The sequence below is a fragment of the Corythoichthys intestinalis genome, chromosome 8 (genome assembly GCF_030265065.1).
Source record: "Corythoichthys intestinalis isolate RoL2023-P3 chromosome 8, ASM3026506v1, whole genome shotgun sequence".
Taxonomy (NCBI): Eukaryota; Metazoa; Chordata; class Actinopteri; order Syngnathiformes; family Syngnathidae; genus Corythoichthys; species Corythoichthys intestinalis.
Genome location: NC_080402.1, coordinates 24,466,255 through 24,489,050, shown reverse-complemented (window position 1 = coordinate 24,489,050; position 22,796 = coordinate 24,466,255). Strand labels below are relative to the sequence as shown.

Below are 22,796 nucleotides of genomic sequence, written 5' to 3'. Positions count from 1 at the left end.
TGCCCATTATTGCGGTTTTGAGTAATGAACCAGGCTGGGAGTTTTTAAAAGCCTCAGGAATCTTTTGCAGGGGTTTTGAGTTAATTCGTTGATTCAGATGATTAGGTTAGTAGCTTCTTTAGAGTACCTTTTGATGATATGCTAATTTTTTGAGATAGGTATTTTTGGTTTTTTTTCTTGACTTTTTGCCAAAATCATCAATATTAAAACAATAAAAGGCTTGAAATACTTTAGTTGTGTGTAATGGATCTAAAATATATGAGTCTAATGTTTATTAGTACATTACAGAAAATAATGAACTTTATCACAATATGCTAATTTTTTGAGAAGGACCAGTATATAGTCATTATTTTGACTGTGTGCATTTTATGCAGAATCCAAACAATCCATTACATTTGACTTTCGGTTTACTTCAATACCAACATTTTTACACAATGGGAAAAAATGCTGTCATCAGTCTGAACTCACACTGATCCCAAAATATCCAAATGAGGACGTTTAGCTTTTAATTCCTTTTGATCAATAGACCCTACCCACGTGACGTCACACACAGCCCTAAACCACGCCCCCGCACCATGTTGGCCGGCAACACATCGTTTTTCCCCATTGAGGCTACATACATTCCTCCTATTAACGGCGTTTTTCTGCTACTTAACGGCGATTAAACAAAATGGTGAAGGCGTGTGTGGCTGTTGGTTGCACTAACAGAGAAGATGGAAGGAGAGACGTGAAATTTTACCGTATTCCGAGGGATCCAAATAGAAGAGCGAAATGGACGGCTGCAATTCGACGTGAAAATTGGACACCAAAAAATCACCACAGACTATGTAGTAGTCATTTTATATCCGGTAAGATGCATTTAATATATATTTAGAGGGTTTTGGCCTGACAACCACAATTAAGATCATTGCTAGGCTAATCGCCGACAACATACGACGTAGTACGACATAGTTTCAAATTCAAGATGTTTGTGACTTCCCTTTCTTCCACCATCGTTATTTTTTGAATAATATTTAGCTGGTACCAAGTGAAAGAAACTGGCCTCGTCTACGGGGCTGACAAATAACCACAATTAAGATCATTGCTAGGCTAATCGCCGACAACATACACGTATGTATGTAGTGAGAGTGCTATCGCTAAACCATATAAACATTAAAAGCCTTAACTCCATTGACAAACGACATGAAATACATTAGACTTGACAGTGGATGTTAGCAATAACAAAAGATTTTGAATTGAAAATTTCGTAACTCACCTTTCCAAGCACAAGATAGATTCCTGCCGAATTTTCGTGGACGAGGACCTGTTTCACCCAACCAGCAACGAAGTATTTATAAGCCTCCAAGCTCTTGAAGTTTTTCGTGAGAATAGGCTGATTTTGTGTGGACAAGATCATTTTAAATATCAGCGTAGCAGATGTCAGGCAGACAGGGCGAAGACGGTGGGTCGAAAAACATCGATTTGGGCATCAAATATGGATCTGGCGACTGTATAGAACGAAGCTTTTCCTCATAACGCCTTTTATGCAACAGATCCAGTGAGTTTGCGGCATCAGAAAGCACCGGGTCTTCCATGAAATGCATTTTAAATTGCGCCATCAATTGAAACCAATGCAAATACAGAGTCAAAATGACGGCCAAGTGGGCGGAACCCTACAGCGAACACGTGGTGCGTGGGTAGGGTCTATATCCATTCATTTGAGCTTAAACCAGTCGATACAGATGTAGCGTTACATCCCTAATACATACTGAGTTCTGGATTAATTTACCTGGAGATACGAAGCACTTGGAGCTGGAAGCTCTCCCAACTACCTTCATTTTAAATTTAGTGTTTTGTAGACACCCTGTAATATCTATTATGACAATAGTTACAATTTGATCTGGGCCTAAATTGTACTTTTATCATTAATTGGACACCCTGGAGATCAAATCACTTATCTTGCGTGAACAACACTTATGATGTAATAAGCAATTGAAAGATACTTGACATGTAAGGCTTTTATGTCCAAATAGAGGGTACATTTCTATAGACATTTACAATGAAAATACAAGATTATTCAAAGTATAGCTATGGTATTTTACATTGAACTACATTGTGCAAAAAGCACCCCTCAAAGCCATTTTAGGCCCTGTGGAACAAGATGAATGCTGTCAATGTGCAACAATCCTGAACATCCAAAACTAGTATCTGTACAGTAGATTCATTCTTTAGACCTTGCCCTCAATTACTAACATACAATATTGGCTTCATTTCAGTTAAACTATATAAACTGATCATTACACATGTAACTGTTTAGTTCAAATATAAGCTTCATTCACATTCAAGTGAGGGAGGATATAAAGTAATTATTATAGATTTACAATACAGTAAAAAAAAATACAGAAGAGGGGTTGGTCTTTAAATGAAGCCTGGCAATGGGGTATTATCTGTGGCGCAGTAAACACTTGGCACAGCGTCCAGCTCCTATGGAGCGCTAGTAGATGGCTTCCTCTCCTAGTCAACAGGTGGCGCTGGTGGTTCTCTCCTATCTCTCTGCAACACAACAACAAATGGCCACCATCTGTCAGAGGCCAGCTTTGTGTGCATTCGAACAGGCCTTGCACAAGTATATTTATGAGGAAATTGAGAAAATATTTTCATTATTTCAGTAAATGGTTGGTACTTCTCTTGAGGGAAATTCTGGTTTGGTGGTACTTTGAGATTTTTTCAAATGAACACTGTACTTGTTGTGCAGCACCTTGGCTCAATAAAGGCTAGTGAAAAAATGGTGTTATACAGTGACGGTCCTTCACCCTTTATTCCAGTGTTACTTGGAATTAAAAGGATGTTCAATATCAAACTAAATTGGGAGCAGCAAATTAAACTTACATTGTGGGGTTCAGTGTTTTTCTCAGTTGAAGAGTGACCTCTCAGAGTAGAAGGGCGAAGCAGAAACAGGATGACAGCAAGTACCATCCATCCCATCAGAATAATGGGGAAGGTCAGCTCTCCTCCACCAGTGGACCCTTCACCAGGCCCAGGTACTAAAAACAAAAACAATGCTGCTCTGGTTCTATTCTACACTGCAACATTGAAATTCACCTGCATTCAGATGTCATACGCACATTCCATAGGACACTCTGTGTCTGTGCAGTAGGACTGAGTGTGTCTGAGCTGGAAGACAAACGGTAAGATTGAATAAAACAGAAGGAGATAAATGGTGCAAAATACATTTTCTTGCAACAGACAATTTGGGAGGTTACTTTGTGACATTGAACTCCTATGCAACTCCTTTAAGACCAAGAATAAAAATAGGGACTTAATTTCCATGCATGTTATTAGGAATTGTCTCTTTCTAAAGCGTATAATTACTTTGTGTATGAATAAATTTGGTTGAATTAAATCTCCAATTGTGCAGAACAAACTTTTCTTTACCATGATTTCTTTAATGGTACAAAAGGCAAAGAAAATACACTTCATTCTTTGGATGCTAACAAAGTTTCAAATCATGCTGCAGTTTGATTCTTGAGCACACTCTAAAAAGGTTTTTCAACTGTATCACTATTTGGACAACACCCTTCTACAAGTAACACAAGTAGCCTTCGAGCGTCACTTTGTTCAACTCAAATGGATCCTGCTGTACAAGTTACACCTGTACAGGCTAATGAAGTCACACAGAAATTCCCAAAACACTTTTAATTATATCCTACCTACATACATAGTAGACAGACAAGTTTTGAAGAGTATCCCATACAGCATAGGTGTCAAACTAAATTTTGTCTTATTGAAGACAAAAAAAAAAAAGACGAAAAATTAAATCTGTTATTCAGATTTTTAGAACAGAAGATACAATGGATGCATATACATCGCATTTGTAGGCTACACAAAATCGTCACTTAATAGTTTGGCAACTGTGCTATACTTTTCTTCATGTACTCTTCTTTCAAAAAATGTTGGTAAATACAATGGAGAATCCATAGTGGCTTTTATTGAATAGCAAAGCAGGAACCAGGATGTTGGCTCAGTGTGAACTAGTACAGTTCCACTTTTTCCACCCTTGTAATGATGTATTTACTTATAGTGAAAACTAATCACTCTTGCTTCATTTATACAATACTTTCCCATCCTCTGTTAAAGCCCTATAGCTCTGTCCGAATCAAATTTGACAATTTAAGCTTAAATACTTACCAGGTTAATGAGACGCCTCATCGCGTGCTCATGGCTGCAGATGCATTCACAAGGGTCAAAGCCCCCTTCTGCCATGTCTTTTGAGGTAATGTTACCTAAGAAAAAAGCAGTAAGAGTCCAAAATGGAAAAACTCGAGCTAAACCAAAAACTCTTGCTCGTCAGCCAAACACACTCAGGGTCACAGACAAAAAAAAAAAAAAAAAAAAAAAAAAAAAAAAAAATGTGGGAGGAGACCGCTCAGTCAGAAGCGTCAGCAGACTGTACAATCATCTGTAACAAAGAACAGTGCTGTAACAAAGAACAGAGGCTCAAATAGTAGCGGGGGCTGTCCAGTCCCAAAAGAACATTTGTATTTTATTCGGGGTTAATCAGACGCACATTAGAAGGGTGGCAGGTGTGTGCTGACAAGATCTAGGTTAGTTTAATTTATAATAGACTATGCCATAAGAGGCAAATGGCATGATGATTAACTTTGCTATTTTGCCAAATGTGCAATTGACAGCTTGGCCAATTTTCATGGTAAATGTTAAATTCACGGATTCTGCTTGGAAAAAAGTACAGGAATAATGTTTGACATGAATGACAACCTAGAGATAACGAAATATATGCCTGCATATTGTGAAATATGTGAGGTGGCGTGGCTCAGTGGTAGTTCTTCCCCAACCAAGAGGCGTCTAAGTATCCTTGAGCAAGACAGTGAACTAGTGATGCAACCATTAATCGTTTAACTCTAGTAATTCGATTAGGAAAAAAGCTTCGAATTAAATTTTGCTGCTTCGGGTATTAGTTTAAAGTAGCAGTGTAATGGTTTGTTTCGAAAGTGTTCGCATTTCTTTTTAGTTATTCTGTGGATAAACTACCTTCTAGTAGCAAGTTAATTTGACATTTAACATGGCTGAATCCAGCTGCCCCATTAAGACCAACATAAGGTAAGTTTTTGTTTGAGCTAATATGGTTTTTTTAGTGCATTCATAATTTCTAGGTAAATTTAGCCCTTTTTTGTGGGAGTATGTGTTTGAACGATTTATTAAGAGCATTGTATAAAATTTTTTTTTTAAAAAAACAGCATTTCATAGCATTTAAGCGAGCGGACTTTTGCTATGCAAGTTAGCCACTATTTGAGGCTAAACTCATTTTTTTTTATATTCCTAATCGATTACTCGATTATTCGAACTAACTAGTTTATAGATTAATCCAGTGTAGTTATCCAATATCGCATTTTATTTATTTTTTTACGTCGTCGGGCGGCGTTTGTAACAGTCACCTCCTTAAATGGTGTTCCTCCCGACATCCACCACGCGGTGGCGCTGCTAAATTTACATTGAATATGTTGTTCTTCTGTTGCTGCTTACTAATATGTTGGAGTTCTGCGAACGCGTGTGTACGAACCGCTGAGCTCCCGAGTGACGAGTGGTCAAGGTGGATTTATTATTATTTTTTGTGAATAAATGTGCATAAGTGGAAGCTTCTCCCCTTTTTGTTACTTTTATGCACGCATCCTACTTACCACGCAAGCTTGCGGTCGTGTGCAAATGAGCAATGTAGTTCTCGTGTCGCGTTCAAGAGCTGCTCAGATTTTTAGCCATCTGCTACTTTGCTGTCCGCGAAAATGTGGACCCCAGCACGTCTACTGTACATCATTTGATTAGAGTCGTCAAGGGTCAATATACACGGAAGAATCCTTTCCATTTCATCCGTATTTGAGAGTCAATCCTCCCCGTTTTATTCCAACACATTGTTGAGGACAGCAAGGTAGCTGATGGCTAAAAATCCGAGCAGTTCTTGAACGTGACGCGAGCAGTTGCATTTGCTCTCGGTTCAAACCAAGTCGATTGACTATTTTGTTCGCCTCCATGAAAACACAGAGAGAAAAAAGGCAACTTTTTGAGAAACACTACAAAGGTAAATGAGAAAGCCCTCAAAACCAGTTACCTTGTTGCTAAACTTGTTGCTGAATCCAAAAAGAGGCAATAACTACCTGCCTGCAAAGCCATTGACAATGAGATGCTTGCGATTAAAGACATTTCTAAAATCCCTGTCTGACAATTCTGAGCTTTTCAAGCCTTATTGCTACAAAAAAAATAAAAACAGAGAGAGACTAAGAGCTGTTGACGTAGATTCCTGCAAGGATATCGGCTTTGTGTTCATCCACACAGGCTCAAGTTTCACAATGACTAAGTATAAATTTTGAGAAATTATTTCATAATATACTGTACAGAAAGTAATTTTGGAAGATTTTTTGTTTGTGGTATGCCGCGAGATTTTTTCCAATGTAAAAACGTGCCGTGACGCAGAAAAAGTTGGAAAACACTGGATTAATCGACTACTAAAATAATCGATAGCTGCAGCCCTACACTGAACCCCTCATTGCTCCTGATGTGGCATCATCAGTAGGTAAATGAGCAAATGGTGTCAAAGTACTTTGAGTGCCTTGAAGGTGGAAAAGCGTAATACAAGCATACAGTAAACCCATTTACCATGTCACTTTTTATATTTTTTCAAAGGAAATTAATTAGTTTGGATCAACACCTTACGGAAATGGTCAAAATTGCCTAGGCACATGGGGTTAAAGCATTGAGAAATCATTTTTTTTGAACAAATTGAATTTGATTCATTCAAGCCTTAGGAAGGTGATATCTGGTCGCCCGTGCTTATTTCAAAATATTAGAAGTATTAATGCGACAGTCATTCAGAACATATCCACGTTTTAAGATTGTCTGCCCATTTGAAATACATTTTTTAAATTATCACACAAAACCACCTAATCTGTCTATGCGTTTAAATCCACTTGTGTGTAGTTGATCAATCTACAGTTTTGTTTTTTTTTAAAAAGATGTCCCGATCGATCGGGATGCCGATCAATCGGGTCCGATCACGTCATTTTCAAAGCATCGGAATCGGCACATGCCTTTTTAAAAAAAAATATATATATTTTAATTCATTTTCTAATTGTATTTAACGTTACAGACAAAATGTCTTACACTCATCCAGAGTCTTTAGTTTTGGCTTAAAGTAGGGCTATCAAATTTATCGCGTTAACGGCGGTAATTTTTTTTTTTTTTAATTAATCACGTTAAATTATTTAACGCAATTAACGCATGCGCTGCACGACCCACTCATGCATTGTCACATTCAATCTATAATGGCGCCGAGTTACCTGAATATAGAGCTAAAAGGCAGCGTAAAATGAGTAGAGTGAATTTTGGCAGTCTTTGAAACCTTTTTTTAATTGGCTTAAGCCTTAAAATCCCTCTCTCAACATTTAGAAAAATCGTGGGAAAGCAATGTGGGGAAGAAAGGTAGTAGTTGATCTTTTTCTTAACACCCTAAGTTATTTCCCAACACAGAGAAGATATATCAATTGGTGCCTATACGCACAGTCATAGTTGCACTTCCCATCATGCATTTGGGCATGGCTACAGTATCATTTACCGAAAGCTCAACAAATACACTAGATGGCAATATTTAGTCACAATATACAAAGTCACATTTATCCTTTAAGAATTACAAGTCTATCAGCGGATCTCTCTCACAAGAAGAATGTTAATAATGTAAATGCCATCTTGAGGATTTATTGTCATAATAAACAAATACAGTTCTTATGTACTGTATGTTGAATGTATATATTTGTCAGAGTTTTATTCATTTTTTTCTTAATGCATTGCCAAAAAAATTTTCGGGAATGATTGGAATTGAATCGGGAGCAAAAAAAAAAAAAAAAAAAATAGCAATCGGATCAGGAAATATCGGGATCGGCAGATACTCAAACTAAAACGATCGGGATCGGATCGGGAGCAAAAAAAACATGATCGGAACAACCCTAGTTTTTTTCATTGTTTAATAAAGCATGTGCACGTACTTCCGAGTCCAGCGAGCAGTTGTTTCCATCTTATTTTTTTTCTTCAAAGTGACTTAGCCAACGCAAGCCACAGAAAAAATGACAAGCCTGTGTTATACAAAAACAAAATAGCGTGGAAGGAACAAGTTCTGTACTGATGAAGTTAAAGGTCACTTCAACAGTTTTGTGAATAAAATAGATCGATTTTACGATGAGTACACCTTTAATTTACCATAAACTAGCATCTCGGTAGCCTAGCCAGATGAAGCAAACAGCTGGAGAATTCCTCGCATATAAAGATGTGTAAAAAAAACAAAATCAGGATTGGACCACTACCTTGTAAAAATAATTTAATGAACGGAATGACAAACAGATGCTCGCAAGAACAACTGGAGTCCAACTTACTTTTGGGCTTTGAAAAGGAACAGCGGACTCTACTCAGCGAGGAGTGGTAAATTTGCCGACGCCTCTCGGGAAACGCGCACACAAAAGACAAGAAGATAGTTGCGTCGCATCACAACAATGTTTGTTTCTTGCACGTGAGCAAAGTTGTCTTTCTCTACGACGTACATCCGGGAGCGGAAGACAAGAAATGAGGAGCGAGAGGAGGGACATTTAAAGGAGCAAGCATTTCATTGGTCAATGCCCTTGCGCCAACAGAGTGACGTAATAGCAAATCTCGTCCAATCATAGTATAGCACGAGTTAGAGAATTGTAAACAACAGGTGTCAGGGAAAGAGCAGAATTGTTAATCTACTCTGCTATTCATACAAAGGAGCAATGTTCTAGTGAGTATTCTTGAAAGTCTGTGGCATGATCTTAAGTGGGCTGTCCATGCTTAAAAACTAGAGGCGCAACAATTCATTGACAACTAATCGATTAGCAAATTAATCGACAACTATTTTGATAACCAATTAATCGTTTAGGACGGTTCCCTTCTCCGTGTATAAATTCTTGAAATTAAAAACAAACATACCTTCTCAGTTGTAAATATCAGATTTCCTCATATTTTTGTTAAGTCAAAGTAGGACATGTACAAAAACATGCTTTTACTTTGGAAAACAATTCACATTTTTGCAAATTTTCGGACAGCTCTCTTGACTAGCTTCTTAATAAGGCTGCAACAACTGATTAAAATCAATTAACAAATTAGTTGCCGACGAATTTGATAATCGAGACAGTTATAGACTACAGTTAAGTCAGGAAGCTATAACAAAATATTTTTGAAGGAAATAGTCATCCATTTTGTTTTCATTGTTACTTACAACATGCCTAAAACAACTTCAAGGTAAATTGTGAAGGTAATTGAAAAAGTGACCTTTATCCGATTAATCGATTAATTAATCATCAGATTAATCGATTATGAAAATAATTGTTAGTTGCAGCCCCTATCAGAAACCATTAAAATTTTACCGAAACGGAGATGTTTTGTAAGAAGCAATGTGAAAAAATTTATATCTTGATACAGAGTCCAGTAACTCACTGGAAGTCATTAGAAACATCTTATATTTTGGCAAAAGCAAGATCTAGAAAATATTTTTTTTTCTTGGGGTCACAATTTTTGCACCTAATTTTGCTTTAATGGGTATTGCACATCTTCCGTTAGACTAATAAATTTGGCTTTTGCCTTTTGATATATACTGTAAAGTTGCTGATCCATACACCCAATGATTTCTGAATGAAAACAATGGAAATTCTCAGGGGTGCCCAAACATTTTCATACCACAGTATCATTTAAACAACACAAAAACCCTACTAAAGCATTCAGTGATGTCGACTCTGGAAATTTACATCATTCTTAATGTGTCTAATTCACTAATACATACAGCATTTAACACCAAAACCAGCAATTGTTTTACTGGTTTTTAGTGCCGCAACGATTAAATCGATTAACTCGAGTAATTCGATTAGAAAAAAAGATTCAAATTAAAATTTTCTGCTTTCAGTGTTTATCAAGTGGCGTTGTAATGGTTTGTTTTGAAAGTGTTTCCATTTAGTTTTAATGATTTGGGTGGATACACTGCCCTCTAGTGGCAACAGTGAATGTGACATAACTAATTTCACATGGCTGATTCCAGCTGCTCCTTGCTCAGACCAAAATAAGCAAAGATTTTGTCTGAGCTAATGTTTTTAATGCATTCAAAATTTAGTTTAAAGGTGTATTTAGCCGTTTTTTGTGGGAAGATGCGCTTAAACCATGATAAAGTTGATAAAGCGACAAACTCTAGCGCGAGGGAATAAACATACGAGGAAGATACACTGTTGGTTTTAGCAACTTGATGTGTTTTTGGTCATTTAAAACTGAATTTACTTCCGATTGGAACATATTCACCATCAGTGTTGTTGTGGAGACGACTTCCAACGCGCAAGAGTGACGTTGCTCCTTAAAAACATGTCATGCAAATAAACTAATCTGATTGCACGGATGATTTCGTTGTGGCTCGAGAGGCCAGTAAGGAGATGGGTCACAGACTCTTCTCAGTGTTTGAAAAATACAGGGAGAATAATCTGGCGGTGCCAGGCAAAACTTTTGCTATGCAAGTTAGCCAATTGTTCTTTTGTTGTAGTTAGAGCCTCGTTTGTTTATATTTTAATATCGCTTGAAGCTAAGCTCAGGTATTTTAATTTTTTATGTTCCTCATCCGATTACTCGATTATTCAACTTATTAGTTTATCGATTAATCGACAACTTAAACAAAGAGATAGCTGCAACCCTACTGGTTTTCAAGTCAAAAAAAAAAAAATCAGCTAAGCAATGGATCACATCTTAGAAAAATTCGCAAGTTCCCCCACATGGATTTTAAAGAAAGAGCCCATGAGTCACAGGAGGATTTTTACCAGGGAATTTAATAAGCAACAGTCATACCGGATTTCAAATTCCTGTAAAATGTCCATGATTTTTTGTTTTCTTAAAAATGTCTCCACAAAAGAAAGGTAACATGAAACAAAAAGGGGAAAATATAACAAGTTTAAGACCTACATACAATGAGCTTCAAATTATAACTACAGAGTGTTTAAAAACCTTCTAGGATGTCATGATAGTCCACGTGCTGGTAAAATGTAGATCTGTGAAATGAACTTGAGAAAAGGTCCATAAGTGTCCAGGAGGAAGTAAGCAAAAGGAACATTTACAATGGCATGGTAGGCGGTGTTGGATTCTGGGCCCTTTTATTCCAGTTGTGGCTCCACACTTTACCTTGAACAAAACAAGCAAAAAAAAATAAAAAAGTCACAATACGCCACTTAATGACAACTTTGACTTTGGATAGTTTTAAGTTTATATCTACTTTCAACAAGCATACATATTAAACTTTACTATCAGGCTTTGGTAATAGCCATGGAAAGTCAATTTGACAAATTGTTATATCCTCATATTTTGGCCTGGAACATATACTTACTAAAACGCAATGATGCAAGGCCATCATTTAGCATTTTTTGATGAAGTCTTTGACTAGTTGATGAAACCAAAGTTCTCTAATTTCTATCCATTTTCTTCCATCTTTGGTGCAGACTGATTTTTATGGTGGCAACATATGAGTAACATGCAAACAAAACAAACTTGACTGGAAGAAAACACAACAATGCCTTTTATTTTTCTAATTCTAGTTGTCTTGACACTTGAATCAGTGGTACGGTATACCGCCAAGCTGAAGGAGGAGTCCTATCTTGCCTTTTCGCACAGTGAAACTCCATAGGCAGCCTATACTACCATTCAGTGAAGCCACAAAAAGGACTGGCATAGGGCTTTGAAGAAATTGTCATGATATGAAGTAGCTGAGCCAGAACTCAAAGCTTAATTTACTGGTCCATCTACGTTCCTATCCTCATCTATGGTCGCTAGCCAAAAGAAAAACATCCCAGATGAAAGTGGCTGAAATGAGTTTCCTCTACATGGTGTCCCTTTCCCTTAGAGATTGGGTGAGAAGCTTGGCCATCCATTAGGGGCTTAAAGTGCATGTGACACGAAAAAGCATGTTTATTTCATAATACACGGGGTATTTTATGCCCCTGAATGATATGGACCGCTTGGATGTGTGTGGAAGCGATCGCTATATTTATTTAGTTTTTTTTAATCCCGCGCCATGAAAATGAGTGACTTCCGGCTTCGGTCTTGCATTGAGGAGGAGGGCGCTGTGACGTGTACGGTAGAAGACGTCCTCTTAACTATGCAGTGTACTGTTGTGTACGAGGACGAAGGATTCAGCTGATTTTGCGGATTAATACGTTTATTTTTCGCATCACGCCAGCCAAACGGCTGCAGAAAAATCATTCTGTATGCGGGGAGAGGCGTATGCGCCTTTTTGGAGTTTCAAAAGGTTCCCATTCACCGTGGATATTTACTGTGGGACCATTGGACTTACGAGGAAGTGAGTAAACATCTTGTTTTGTATTATGTCAAATACGAATACAGCGATTACAAAGTAAACACTACAAACTTCCTTTAAATAAAGGACTACTTACGTTTGATCATTGATAGGCATGTAAAAGCTCTCCTCATGCTCATTAGCAGCACGTTAGCTGCACAACAACTCCAGCCACCCTCCTCCAGGGAACGAACTGTAAATTGCTCTCCGCCGGGCGGTTTGCCGATCCGCAAAGACAATCTACAACCGGGTCGTCATGTCAAATAATCCAGGCTAGTTATGTGGGATTTTCCGCTTCCAAGACTTTGAAACATCACTCGGTTTGGGTTAGCATGTCGGCTAGCTGTCACTCCTTCTGGTTTGTTTACATTCTCCGAAGCCGGGGAAGGGAAATGACATATGTCCGATTTAGGTGTCATAAAATATCGTTCGGGAGGTGCGACAGTAAAGGTGAAGTCGACAGTTTTGACCATTTATGGAGTAATTTTGCCATGTCGTCTCTTAATAAATGGATTTTTATTATTTCATATTCCATTTAGCACAAGACTTATTTGCCATTTATCTAACAATTGGGAAAAATACTTGGATAAAAAGAATATCCTGTAAAAATATTGAAGTAAAGAGACAGAAACAATGACATTTTGCCGCTCTCTTCGTCGCGTTTTCCTCATTGTGAATAATTCCCCCTCGACGGGCTGACTGGTCCCTCTCAAGCCATTTATATAGCTATTGGGGAAAAATACTTGGATAAAAAGAATATCCTGTAAAAATATTGGAGTAGAGAGACTGAAACAATGACATTTTATGGCTCTCTTCGTCGCGTTTTCCTCGTTCTGAACAATTCCCCCTCAATGGGCTGAATAGTAAAACCGATGAGCCCGGTCTACCGCTGACGTCATCCACCTGTTGGGGACGCTAAAGCCGTATATTGGTAGGCGTGGCTAACTGGCAGATTAAAAGACTAATTTCTCGTCATCTGCGCTTTGCTAAATTGTTGTATATAGTCCAATCGTCTCAAAATATGATTCTAATTCACATAATAATGCCATTTGACTTTTTTTCTCGTGTCGTATGCTCTTTAAGACTCACGGTGCTGCTACCAGAAAGTAAGAACAGCTCAGGAATCTGACTAGGATGCCTTCTAGGCATCTCCTTGGTGAGGTGTTCCTGGCATGTTCCACTTAAAAGGCCCTGCGAACACCCAGGACACGCAATAAAGACCATCTTCCTACATGCACCTAGAAGAGCTTGACAAAGTGGCTGGAGAAAGGGAAGACAGGTCTTCCCCGCTGAAACTGTTACCCACTGAACCGACCCCAGGAAGATGGGAGTTTTTTTTCTTAAACTATTTGTGTTAGACCACTTTTTTTTTTTTTTTTTTTTTTTTTTTAAAAGGCTTGAAAAGATTTACATCTGGAGTTTTTGCTTCCTGGAATCCTTTTCATTTGGACATGTACAGTGTGTTTCAAATGTGAGTACACCCCTCGCATTTCTGCAGATATTTAAGTATATCTTTTCATGGGACAACACTGACAAAATGGCACTTTGACACAATGAAAAGTAGTCTGCGTGCAGCTTATATAATAGAGTTAATTTATTTTCCCCTCAAAATAACTCAAAATATAGCCATTAATATCCAAACCCCTGGCAACAAAAGTGAGTACACCCCTTAGAGCGGTACACAAGAAAGCCCAGAAACAGTTTGCTGAAGACGTCAATAAAGCACATGGATTACTAGAACCATGTCCTATGGGATGATGAGACGGGCGGGCTTTCTTGTGTACAGTCTTCAGAAGAGGCTTCCTCCTGGGGTGACAGCCATGCCCACCAATTTGATATAGAGTGTGGCGTATGGTCTGAGCACTAACAGGCTGACCCCCCACCTCTTCAATCTCTGCAGCAATGCTGACAGCACTCCTGGAACGAATCATATGACATTTTGGAGGGACAAGCAGTACTCAATTTGGACATTTAGGGATGCACGTTGTTTCTAAGGAGTGTACTCACTTTTGTTGCCAGGGGTTTAGATATTAATGGCTATATTTTGAGTTATTTTGAGGGGAAAATAAATTAACTATTATAAAAGCTGCACAGAGACTCACTGATTCATTGTGTCAAAGTGTCATTTTGTCAGTGTTGTCCCATGAAAAGATATACCGTAATTTCCGGATTACAAGCCGCTACTTTTTCCCCCCTCATTTTGAATCCTGTGGCGTATAAAATGATGCGGCCAATTTATCCATTTTTCTAACGACCGCCAGGAGCGCTCGAGCATAAAATGTAAGCGTAAGACACGTGGAATATATGTGTCGAGGAAGAAGCTAGTTTGCACTCTTACCCTTATTTTAACTTTGTACTTTGTGCACGAATAAATGTAGCAGAGCCTCATCTTTGTGCGTAAGTAAAATTAGCATTACCGCATCATGGAAAATGCTAGAAGAAATGGATATGACGTGCAGAGTTGAATTGAAGACTTTGATGGCCAGCGGCGTCAGATCGTTTACAAGAGTGGCTGTATGCGAAGAGCAACTTTTGCAAAACTCTGGCAGCGTGAAAAAAATCCTCCAACGCGTTTCGAAAAGCTGGTCTGCTGCGTGACGAAGAGGACGACACACACTCAGGAGTGAGCTTGAGGAGTCAGCTAAGTGCCGTGTTGCTGGCGCTGTTTGGAAAAAAAAGTTAAGGTATTATAACGATGACAAAGAGTAACCCGCTAAGTTAGGTTATAATTCTTTATCTTGGAAACTCGTGGAACAACACATGACTGCTGCCTCTAGCAGGCGACGCACACACACAGACACAAACGCAACAACAACAACAGCACGTCTCTTGCTCTTCTGCACCTCCCTTACCCTGTAAGTTGCGCGCTATATCATAACCCGATTCGTTAAAGTATGGTATTAAAACTTAGAAAACTGTGTATTTCTTTATAAATATTTCAGTTTACCATGTGGGCAAACGTGGCTTATAGGCAGGAGAGGCTTATGTATGTACAAAATGCTTTTTGCTTTAAAAATGTACTGGATGAGGCTTGTAATCTGGGGCGCTCAATAGTCCGGAAATTACGGTACTTAAATATCTGCAGAAATGCGAGGGGTGTACTCACTTTTGTGATACACTGTATGATATGCCACTGAAAATGACCTTACCTCTGCAGGTCAATCTGTCGATTTGTCCCCTCGTCATTTTGCTGCTTTGACATCTTGATGGACTCTGCTGATGGATTGGAGTTTGGGTCTGCTGCTCTTTTCCTGCCTCTTCCGGCCCCACCACCAGTCGATGCAGTCTCTTTGCTCGCCACCGCAGGAGTCGCGGTCGTTGCCATTTTGGGTGGTCGGCCACGCCGTTTTGCAGGCTGTGCCTCAGTGCCAGCGTCAGCAGTCACGTTCTTACTTGTCTCGATCTATGGCAGCGGGGAACAGGATTAATGTCTCAATACGCTGTATGAACTGTTTTTGTTGGTATTAGCTTTGCTTACCTTCTTTACTTCTTCCTTCTTGATGACCGGGTTCTCATTATTTTCTTGCGTTTGGCTCTGTGCGGAGTCTGTGGCTGTATTACTTTTACTGCAAGGGTAAAACCACACAAATGAAGAGCAAATCACTTGGAACAGTGAACCCCTGTTCATCGCAAGGATACTTTCCAAGCCTACTCTATGGTAGGTATAAAAATGCAGTATTGACAGCATTTTATGCGTATGTACAGTGCCCTCTATAATTATTGGCACCCCTGGTTAAGAAATGTTTTTTTAGCTTCTAATCATTTTTTAAAATTCAAATAATATGGGACCTTAATGGAAAAAGAGAGAAAAACCCAACCTTCAATACAAGTGCATTTATTCAGTGGGGAAAAAATCCCACATAAAGAAATAATTATTTGACATCAAATAATGTGTCACAATTATTAGCACCTCTGGTGTTAATACTTTGTACAACCCCCTTTTGCCAACAAAACAGCACCTAATCTTTTCCTCTAATGTTTCACAAGATGGGAAAAGACAGAAAGAGGGATCTTCAGCCATTCCTCTTTGCAGAATATCTCCAAATCATCCAGAGACCTGGGTCCTCTCCTCTTCAGCTCACCCCACAGGTTTTCAATGGGGTTGAGGTCTGGGAACTGAGATGGCCATGGGAGGAGCTTGATTTTGTGTCTGGTGAACCATTTTTGTGTCGATTTGGCCATATGTTTAGGGTCACTGTCTTGCTGAAAGACCCAATGACGACCCATCTTCAGCTTTCGGGCAGAGGGCAACAGATTTTGATTTAAAATGTCCTGGTATTTCAAAGCATTCATGATGCCATGTACTCTAACAAGGTTCCCAGGGCCTTTGGAAGCGAAACAGCCCCACAGCATCACTGACCCACCCCCATACTTCACAGTGGGTATGAGGTGCTTTTCAGCATGCACATCTTTCGTGGCACGCCAGACCCACTTAGAGTGTTTGTTGCCAAAAAGCTCAATCTTGGTCTCATCTGACCAAAGCACACGGTCCCAGTTGAAGCCCCAATACCGCTTGGCGAACTCCAGACGTTTGCGTTTATGATTGTGAGTGAGGAAAGGTTTTCTCCGTGCATGCCTCCCAAACAGCTTCTTGGCGTGTAGACAGTACACTAAAGGGAGACTTTGTGCATATGCTTTAGCCTCCCCCACCAACTCCGTTTCAACATTTTTCAGTTTAAAGGCAATTGTCCTTGTGTCTCCTCCGAGTATTTGACTTGGTGATCATTTGAGCCACGAGTGACCCTGCTTTGCTTGATAAATTATATGGAATTATTTAACTATGTAAAAAAACAACTTTTTTAACTGTCAAGTTTACATTATTTTTAATTCCTCGAACATTCAGTTTAATGCAGTTTAAGGCCTTAAAATCTTTGACAAAATCCATTAAATGACAATGCTTTTTAATGACTTGCATAATACTACACACTATTTTTTTGTCAAAAAATGAAAACCATAACATAAAAAATGATTTAACATTTTTTAGAAAATGCATCAGTGATTAAGGTTGGGCATCAAGCATCGATGGGAACCGATTCTAACACTCCGATGCTCCCGCAATCGTTCGAATTTTAAAATCTCAATTCCTTGTTTCAATGCCCTGACCGCAGAGCGGAAAAAAATGCTCGAGTTCAAAGAATGATATTTATATACAGGTTAAAATGAACCCTGTGTGAATTTCATTTAATCAAAAAAATAATATAAACAATGCAAATTTATTTGATCCTGCATTTAAAAAAATTTTTTTTTTAACCCTGCCTCTTAAAAGAATCGGAATCGAGAATCGTTCGGAACCGGAATCAAAACTTGGAATCGGAACCAGAATCGTTCAATTTCAAACGATGCCCAACCCTCTCAGTGATTATTGCTCTCCTTAACACGCGAGGTCATTAAACTGCCACTATGATGTAAACCCCTGCAAAATGATGATAAATCACAGACTTCTGCAATTTAACGCGTATTTACGTGAGACTGTTTTGCAAAAAATTCCCTGATGCGGCCTACAATATAGCGGGAGCAGTACAGTTGAGGGTGCGTACCTGTTGTTGACAGTGGAAGAGCTCAGTGGTGACGAGTTGGTGCTAGTATTACTTGTATCCGAGACTACATTGGTCTTAAAGAGCTTCCTGCCTGGTACAGTCAGAGTTTTGTTGACAGTCACCAATACTGGAGCTGGTTTAGGCTGCCGAAAACAAGTGTTGGATTTGGTTAGCATTCGTATGGAGTTTGACCTTGTTCATAAACACAAATTACCATGAACAAAAAAATGCTTTTTACAGGACCTTTAAAAACTATCGAAAGAATTCCGTGGTTAAGATTTAGAAGGGGTTACACTGGTATTATATTTGAATAATTTAAAAGCATCGGACATCACTTTTGAACTTCTTTAAATAGCACAAGCAATGTTGTATGTACCTTTCCTGTGAGCAGCATTTGCCGCATGTCTGCTGCCAAATAGTCTTTGTCATTTTTGAAGTCCTGATGAAACATAAGAGTGAAAGGAAACATGTTAAAAAGAGCTTTGATATAATTTTTCAATGGTGTTGAAATGTGTCTTTTGCCTTGTCGAGTGCTAGGAAGAATTTGGGGCATATAAAGGGCTCGTTTGGACAGTCCAAGTGACATGCGGTGCTCTTGCTAGCGATGACGAATAGAGCGACATCACACACGATATACAGCTTCTGAAAACGCAACATAATATACAACACCATACCATCAGAACATGTTTTTAAGGCTATATTCATTCACATTTATTGCTACGTGTACCTCATTGGCTTTCATGTCTTCAGGACACTGTGCGTCTTTGGTCCGTTTGATGCTCTCCACCATCTTCCTCAGGAAGGCGTGACTATTATTCTCATTCTTGGTCATCAACACCTCAAGCATGAACCACAAACACCTGAAATCAACAAACAACAAAAATCATGGCTGGAGTAGCAGTTATTTGTGAACAAACAAACAAAAAAATGTCATGTCCTGTCACTCACTCTTTAATATCTTTCAGCTGGTCATACTCTTGTGGTTTTGTAAAGTCTGGGTCATGAGCCAGCAAGTGGATCATGTAAGGAACAACATACTCTGGAAGGAAGGTGACCACTTTTTCTGTGAAAAAAAAAAGATTATTGATATCTCAGTGACCTTACAGAGCATGTTGTTGACATGTGACCACATTTACCCTGAGTGAGTGAGTTCTGCTTGATGTACTCTCTGCGCACTGAGATGTTCTTCAGGAGGCACTGTCGGGCGTGAGCACGGCGCTCCTTTACTGGGTCTTTGGCACACAGGGCGAAGACAGCCATGTACTCCAGTGGCAGGGACAATTTAGCAAGAGCCAAATGCAACTTCTGAGCAAAAATCTGCCGTACCTGGTAGCACTCATCCTGAATGCAGACCAGATCGCAGAGCAAGAGCAGGTTAAAAAACAATGCTTTTACAAGACTCTACTAAGATAGACACCGTTAAAAACATTGCCTCCCCTCCACCATATTTTAAAATAGGCAAATATGCAGGGGTCCATTATATTCAACATGCTCCCAGTAAGCAATACTTGACTCTGCAAATCATTGGCCTAAAAGGTTTGTTAAATGGCAGGTGAATGAGAGACTAACATTGATAACAAGGCCACAGAGCTGGAACTGTTCAGGTGTGATGATTTCATGGTAACAGGGCTCCTGGGCCAGCTTCATAATGGCGCCACCTGCAGCCAGCCTTAATCGAGACATGTCTGATTTACTGCAAGGAGAAAGAAATAAGACACACACACACACACACAAAAACACGTACATTACTCCAGGAAAATAGAAGACTGCAAGAGTCACCAGTACTTTTACGGCTTGGCGTTACCTGATTTTTTTTTGCTCTGTGAGGTCTCCCTCGCTAACCAGCATGGCTGACAGTAAGCGCAATGTGGAATTTGCTGACTTGGATAAGTTGTTTTTCATTCCTAGTAACCAACGTACAAGCAACTTGATGGCCTGGACCTGAAGATCGGATAAACACACAAAATGAATATTAGCACACAAGCCTTACTTTGATGTACCTTTGTTTTGGCACAAGAACATTATGTTTAACAGAATGAAAGTTAGCATTTTGGTGTGGCCCTCAACTTACAGTTTTTATGATATTGGCCTTTTGCAAAATTATCATGCCTGCAAATGTTTGGACCGTACGATAATATGATTTGGCAGTGTAGTTCTCTAGGAAAACTGTCCCCTAACTTTTTTTGTACCACGTACCACTTCCAAATTAAGCTATATTTTGATGAACAAATAAAAAGCAACAAGACTTATATGCCAGCGCAGTCTGTCAACTCAGTGGTGGACACTTTGCATGGCACAAGCTGGCTGTGGTTGCAAGCCAAGTCAAGTTTATATAGAGACACAACAATTGTATGGAAACAGTGCACTGCTATTGTCAACTTCAAAATAAAAAAAACAAGCACTGGTAATCCGTGAACGTCTTTGCAATACCAACTTTGCTTTTATTTTGGGCAATCTAAATAGATTTTAACTCTATCATCGTCACTGGCACTGAGGTGTGTTCATTCTCTGCCAGCCTCGTCCAGTTCACCTCTTTTACGGACTACCACAACACTTACTATATGAATACTATATGGCTATTAAAATAAGTTTTAAAGGCTCAACAAACATGTAGGTTTTCTATAGCAACAAACAATTGCAATCCGATGTTTCTTATGTATAACGTAGAAAGAACAGTGATCCCCAACCACTGGGCCAGGGACCAGTGCGTGGCGCATTTGCTACCGGGCCACAGAGGAATAATACATCATTTCTTAACGACTGCAATCTGGCCTGTGCTTCCTGACACATCAATAGAGCTGAGAAAAATATAATCTGGCGATATATCAGAATCCATTACATCACGATCAGATTATTGATACTTTTTTATGAGCATCGATACTTTAGATACTGTACTTGTCATGCGAAAAAGCCACCTGCTGAGCCAGAAGAGGAACCTACAACCAAATCCATTCTGCATAATATGTGGCTAAAAGCTAGCAAACGAGGCAACATAAGCAAATGCACTGAGAGCATCATACGTCGTGGCCAAGAAACATCTCACAATTGAATAAGAACTCATTATGCTTGCGACCAAGGATATTGGCCATCAAGTTTTAGGAGAGACCACTGTTAAAAAAGGTTGATTCAGCATATGGTGGCTAACACTTTTCCTGCACTTAATGTTTGTTTTTAGCTCCATCGTCTTATTTTATATTGACTGCAATTTTCTGCAACTCAATGCCAGTCAGTGAACAAAAAGGCCCACATCATACTAGTCTGTGGTGCAAAAAATGTTGGGGACCACAAACTTAGAACACAGATTTGTGATTCAGTTATGTTTGTTATGTTATGTTATTTACTGTAAACAAAATGTGCAACTCCTACCTTAGCGAGAACCTCAGGTGAAACTTCTTCATCTGTGGTCCATAGCTTACCATTTTTGTTTCCCACTGACTAGACACACAAAAGCACAATACAGACATACTAATTTTTTTTTTTTTTTTTTTAAAGTACTTAACATGAACATCAAATACCCATAAGCAACCACAGTATGTAAAACAGGAACACATTTGTGCTCACCCGGTCATTCATGAGCAGGTCTTTGACAATGAAGTTAGCCACAATAGACTTCATTGGTGAGGCAAACTGATCTGGTGCCAACATGGAGATGTGGCCCAGTGACACGAGGGGTGTGATGAGTTGCTCAGGAACATCTGCATTTAGACTCCGCGACAGAGGCTGTAGGTGTAGAGGTAACATAGTATTACATAGCAATGTATTATTATTGTTGTTATTTAAAGCTATATTTTTGACATACTACCTCAAAAATTTGAGCTAACTGCACTTCTTTGTTGTTAAAGATGGCATGGATACAGTGCACAGCCTGCTTGGCTTGGTGAGGTGTCCCCCTCTTGGCTTTTTGATGTAAAATGGGAATTAGAGTCCTGATGGAGACATAAGATCAAATATGGGCAAGCATGTCTTTCAGCATCGTACATCTGCATAATGTCAAGCAACACGTACGATCTTATCTGTGGTAGTTCAGCTTCAATTTTCTGCCCAGTATTTCTGAATATCTGGATAGCTGCCTCAGCCACCTTTTCATCCTCCATTTTTAGACACTGGAGAAGAGACTCGTAGGTCTCTGATGAGTGGAATGCTGTAGGGTGAGTGAATGACAGAACCTAAACAGCAAAAGTAAAAATTGTTATCTAATAGTTTGGAAGACCTCGCCCTTTAATAAGAATTATTTTTAGAAATTTGAATTATCTATTGCATGACAGATGATCAATATTCAATACATCAAACGAACTCTTAAAAAATGAAATGAGAGGACTTTCTGCTTTGATGCACCTTGAGTAGTTCCAAGCCTGAGCGGATGGCCGTGTCAGGTGTAACGCCTTCCTCATCATCATCTGCTGTGCCTTCAACTGACTTGTTGAGAAGTTTTACCAAAGCACTAAAACAAAAACTCTTAATTATTGAAAGGTTAAAGAAACAAAAAACAAAAACATCCTATTATGATTTTCAGACAAGAAAAGAAACTTTTCAGAAAAATCAAAATCTATTAAGTCACAGTATCGTCTATCCAACCGTGTTTTTCCATAACGCAGAAAGGTTTAAACTTGAAACCGAACTAATAGTGCAGTTACTCTTCACAACCACACGGTGTCTCAAGGAATAAGAAAAGTCAGTTGATGGGCTATAACAGGGGTGTCCAAACTTTTTGCAAAGGTGGCCAGATTTGGTGTGGTAAAAATGTGGGGGGGCCGACCTTGGCTGACGTCCTTTACGTAGAACAATATATTTAAGCACATTTTAGAAAGCCATTCTGTGTGTCACATTTGCTTTATTATTATTTTTTCTTTATTAATAATTTCAACAATCTCGCAACAAGCCTTTGTGGC

The 22,796-nt window shown here is 39.0% G+C and overlaps 2 protein-coding genes across 3 annotated transcripts in view; both read right to left on the bottom strand.

The window, feature by feature from the left end:
* Positions 1-1,982: 1,982 nt before the first annotated feature.
* Positions 1,983-8,596, bottom strand: smim14 (small integral membrane protein 14). Its single transcript, XM_057842434.1, has 5 exons — positions 8,412-8,596; positions 4,168-4,262; positions 3,105-3,153; positions 2,869-3,023; positions 1,983-2,532 (listed from the first exon to the last, which is right to left on the bottom strand). The coding sequence occupies exons 2-5, from the start codon at positions 4,240-4,242 to the stop codon at positions 2,494-2,496; spliced, it is 318 nt and encodes a 105-aa protein (XP_057698417.1). The 5' UTR covers positions 4,243-4,262; positions 8,412-8,596; the 3' UTR covers positions 1,983-2,493.
* Positions 8,597-10,820: 2,224 nt separating this feature from the next.
* Positions 10,821-22,796, bottom strand: part of pds5a (PDS5 cohesin associated factor A) — a 39,227-nt gene continuing 27,251 nt past the window's right edge. For both annotated transcript variants that reach the window (XM_057843460.1, XM_057843461.1), the window contains exons 18-33: positions 22,243-22,348; positions 21,913-22,073; positions 21,710-21,833; positions 21,469-21,627; positions 21,274-21,342; positions 19,712-19,848; positions 19,477-19,600; positions 19,044-19,248; positions 18,856-18,970; positions 18,635-18,767; positions 18,430-18,549; positions 18,284-18,346; positions 17,908-18,050; positions 15,849-15,936; positions 15,520-15,773; positions 10,821-11,202 (exon numbers count right to left, since the gene is read on the bottom strand). In XM_057843460.1, coding sequence (XP_057699443.1) covers positions 11,199-11,202; positions 15,520-15,773; positions 15,849-15,936; positions 17,908-18,050; positions 18,284-18,346; positions 18,430-18,549; positions 18,635-18,767; positions 18,856-18,970; positions 19,044-19,248; positions 19,477-19,600; positions 19,712-19,848; positions 21,274-21,342; positions 21,469-21,627; positions 21,710-21,833; positions 21,913-22,073; positions 22,243-22,348 — 2,005 coding nt within the window. In that variant the 3' untranslated portion in view covers positions 10,821-11,198. The remainder of the gene's footprint in view (positions 11,203-15,519; positions 15,774-15,848; positions 15,937-17,907; positions 18,051-18,283; positions 18,347-18,429; positions 18,550-18,634; positions 18,768-18,855; positions 18,971-19,043; positions 19,249-19,476; positions 19,601-19,711; positions 19,849-21,273; positions 21,343-21,468; positions 21,628-21,709; positions 21,834-21,912; positions 22,074-22,242; positions 22,349-22,796) is intronic.

Excerpts from the sequence above, each read along its gene's own strand:
- smim14 (XM_057842434.1), bottom strand. The coding sequence starts at position 4,242 with ATGGCAGAAGGGGGCTTTGACCCTTGTGAATGCATCTGCAGCCATGAG. Across the intron at positions 3,154-4,167 it reads TGAGGCGTCTCATTAACCTG|CTCAGACACACTCAGTCCTA; the intron begins GTAAGTATTTAA and ends TTTGTCTTCCAG. Across the intron at positions 3,024-3,104 it reads CACAGAGTGTCCTATGGAAT|TACCTGGGCCTGGTGAAGGG; the intron begins GTGCGTATGACA and ends TTTTGTTTTTAG.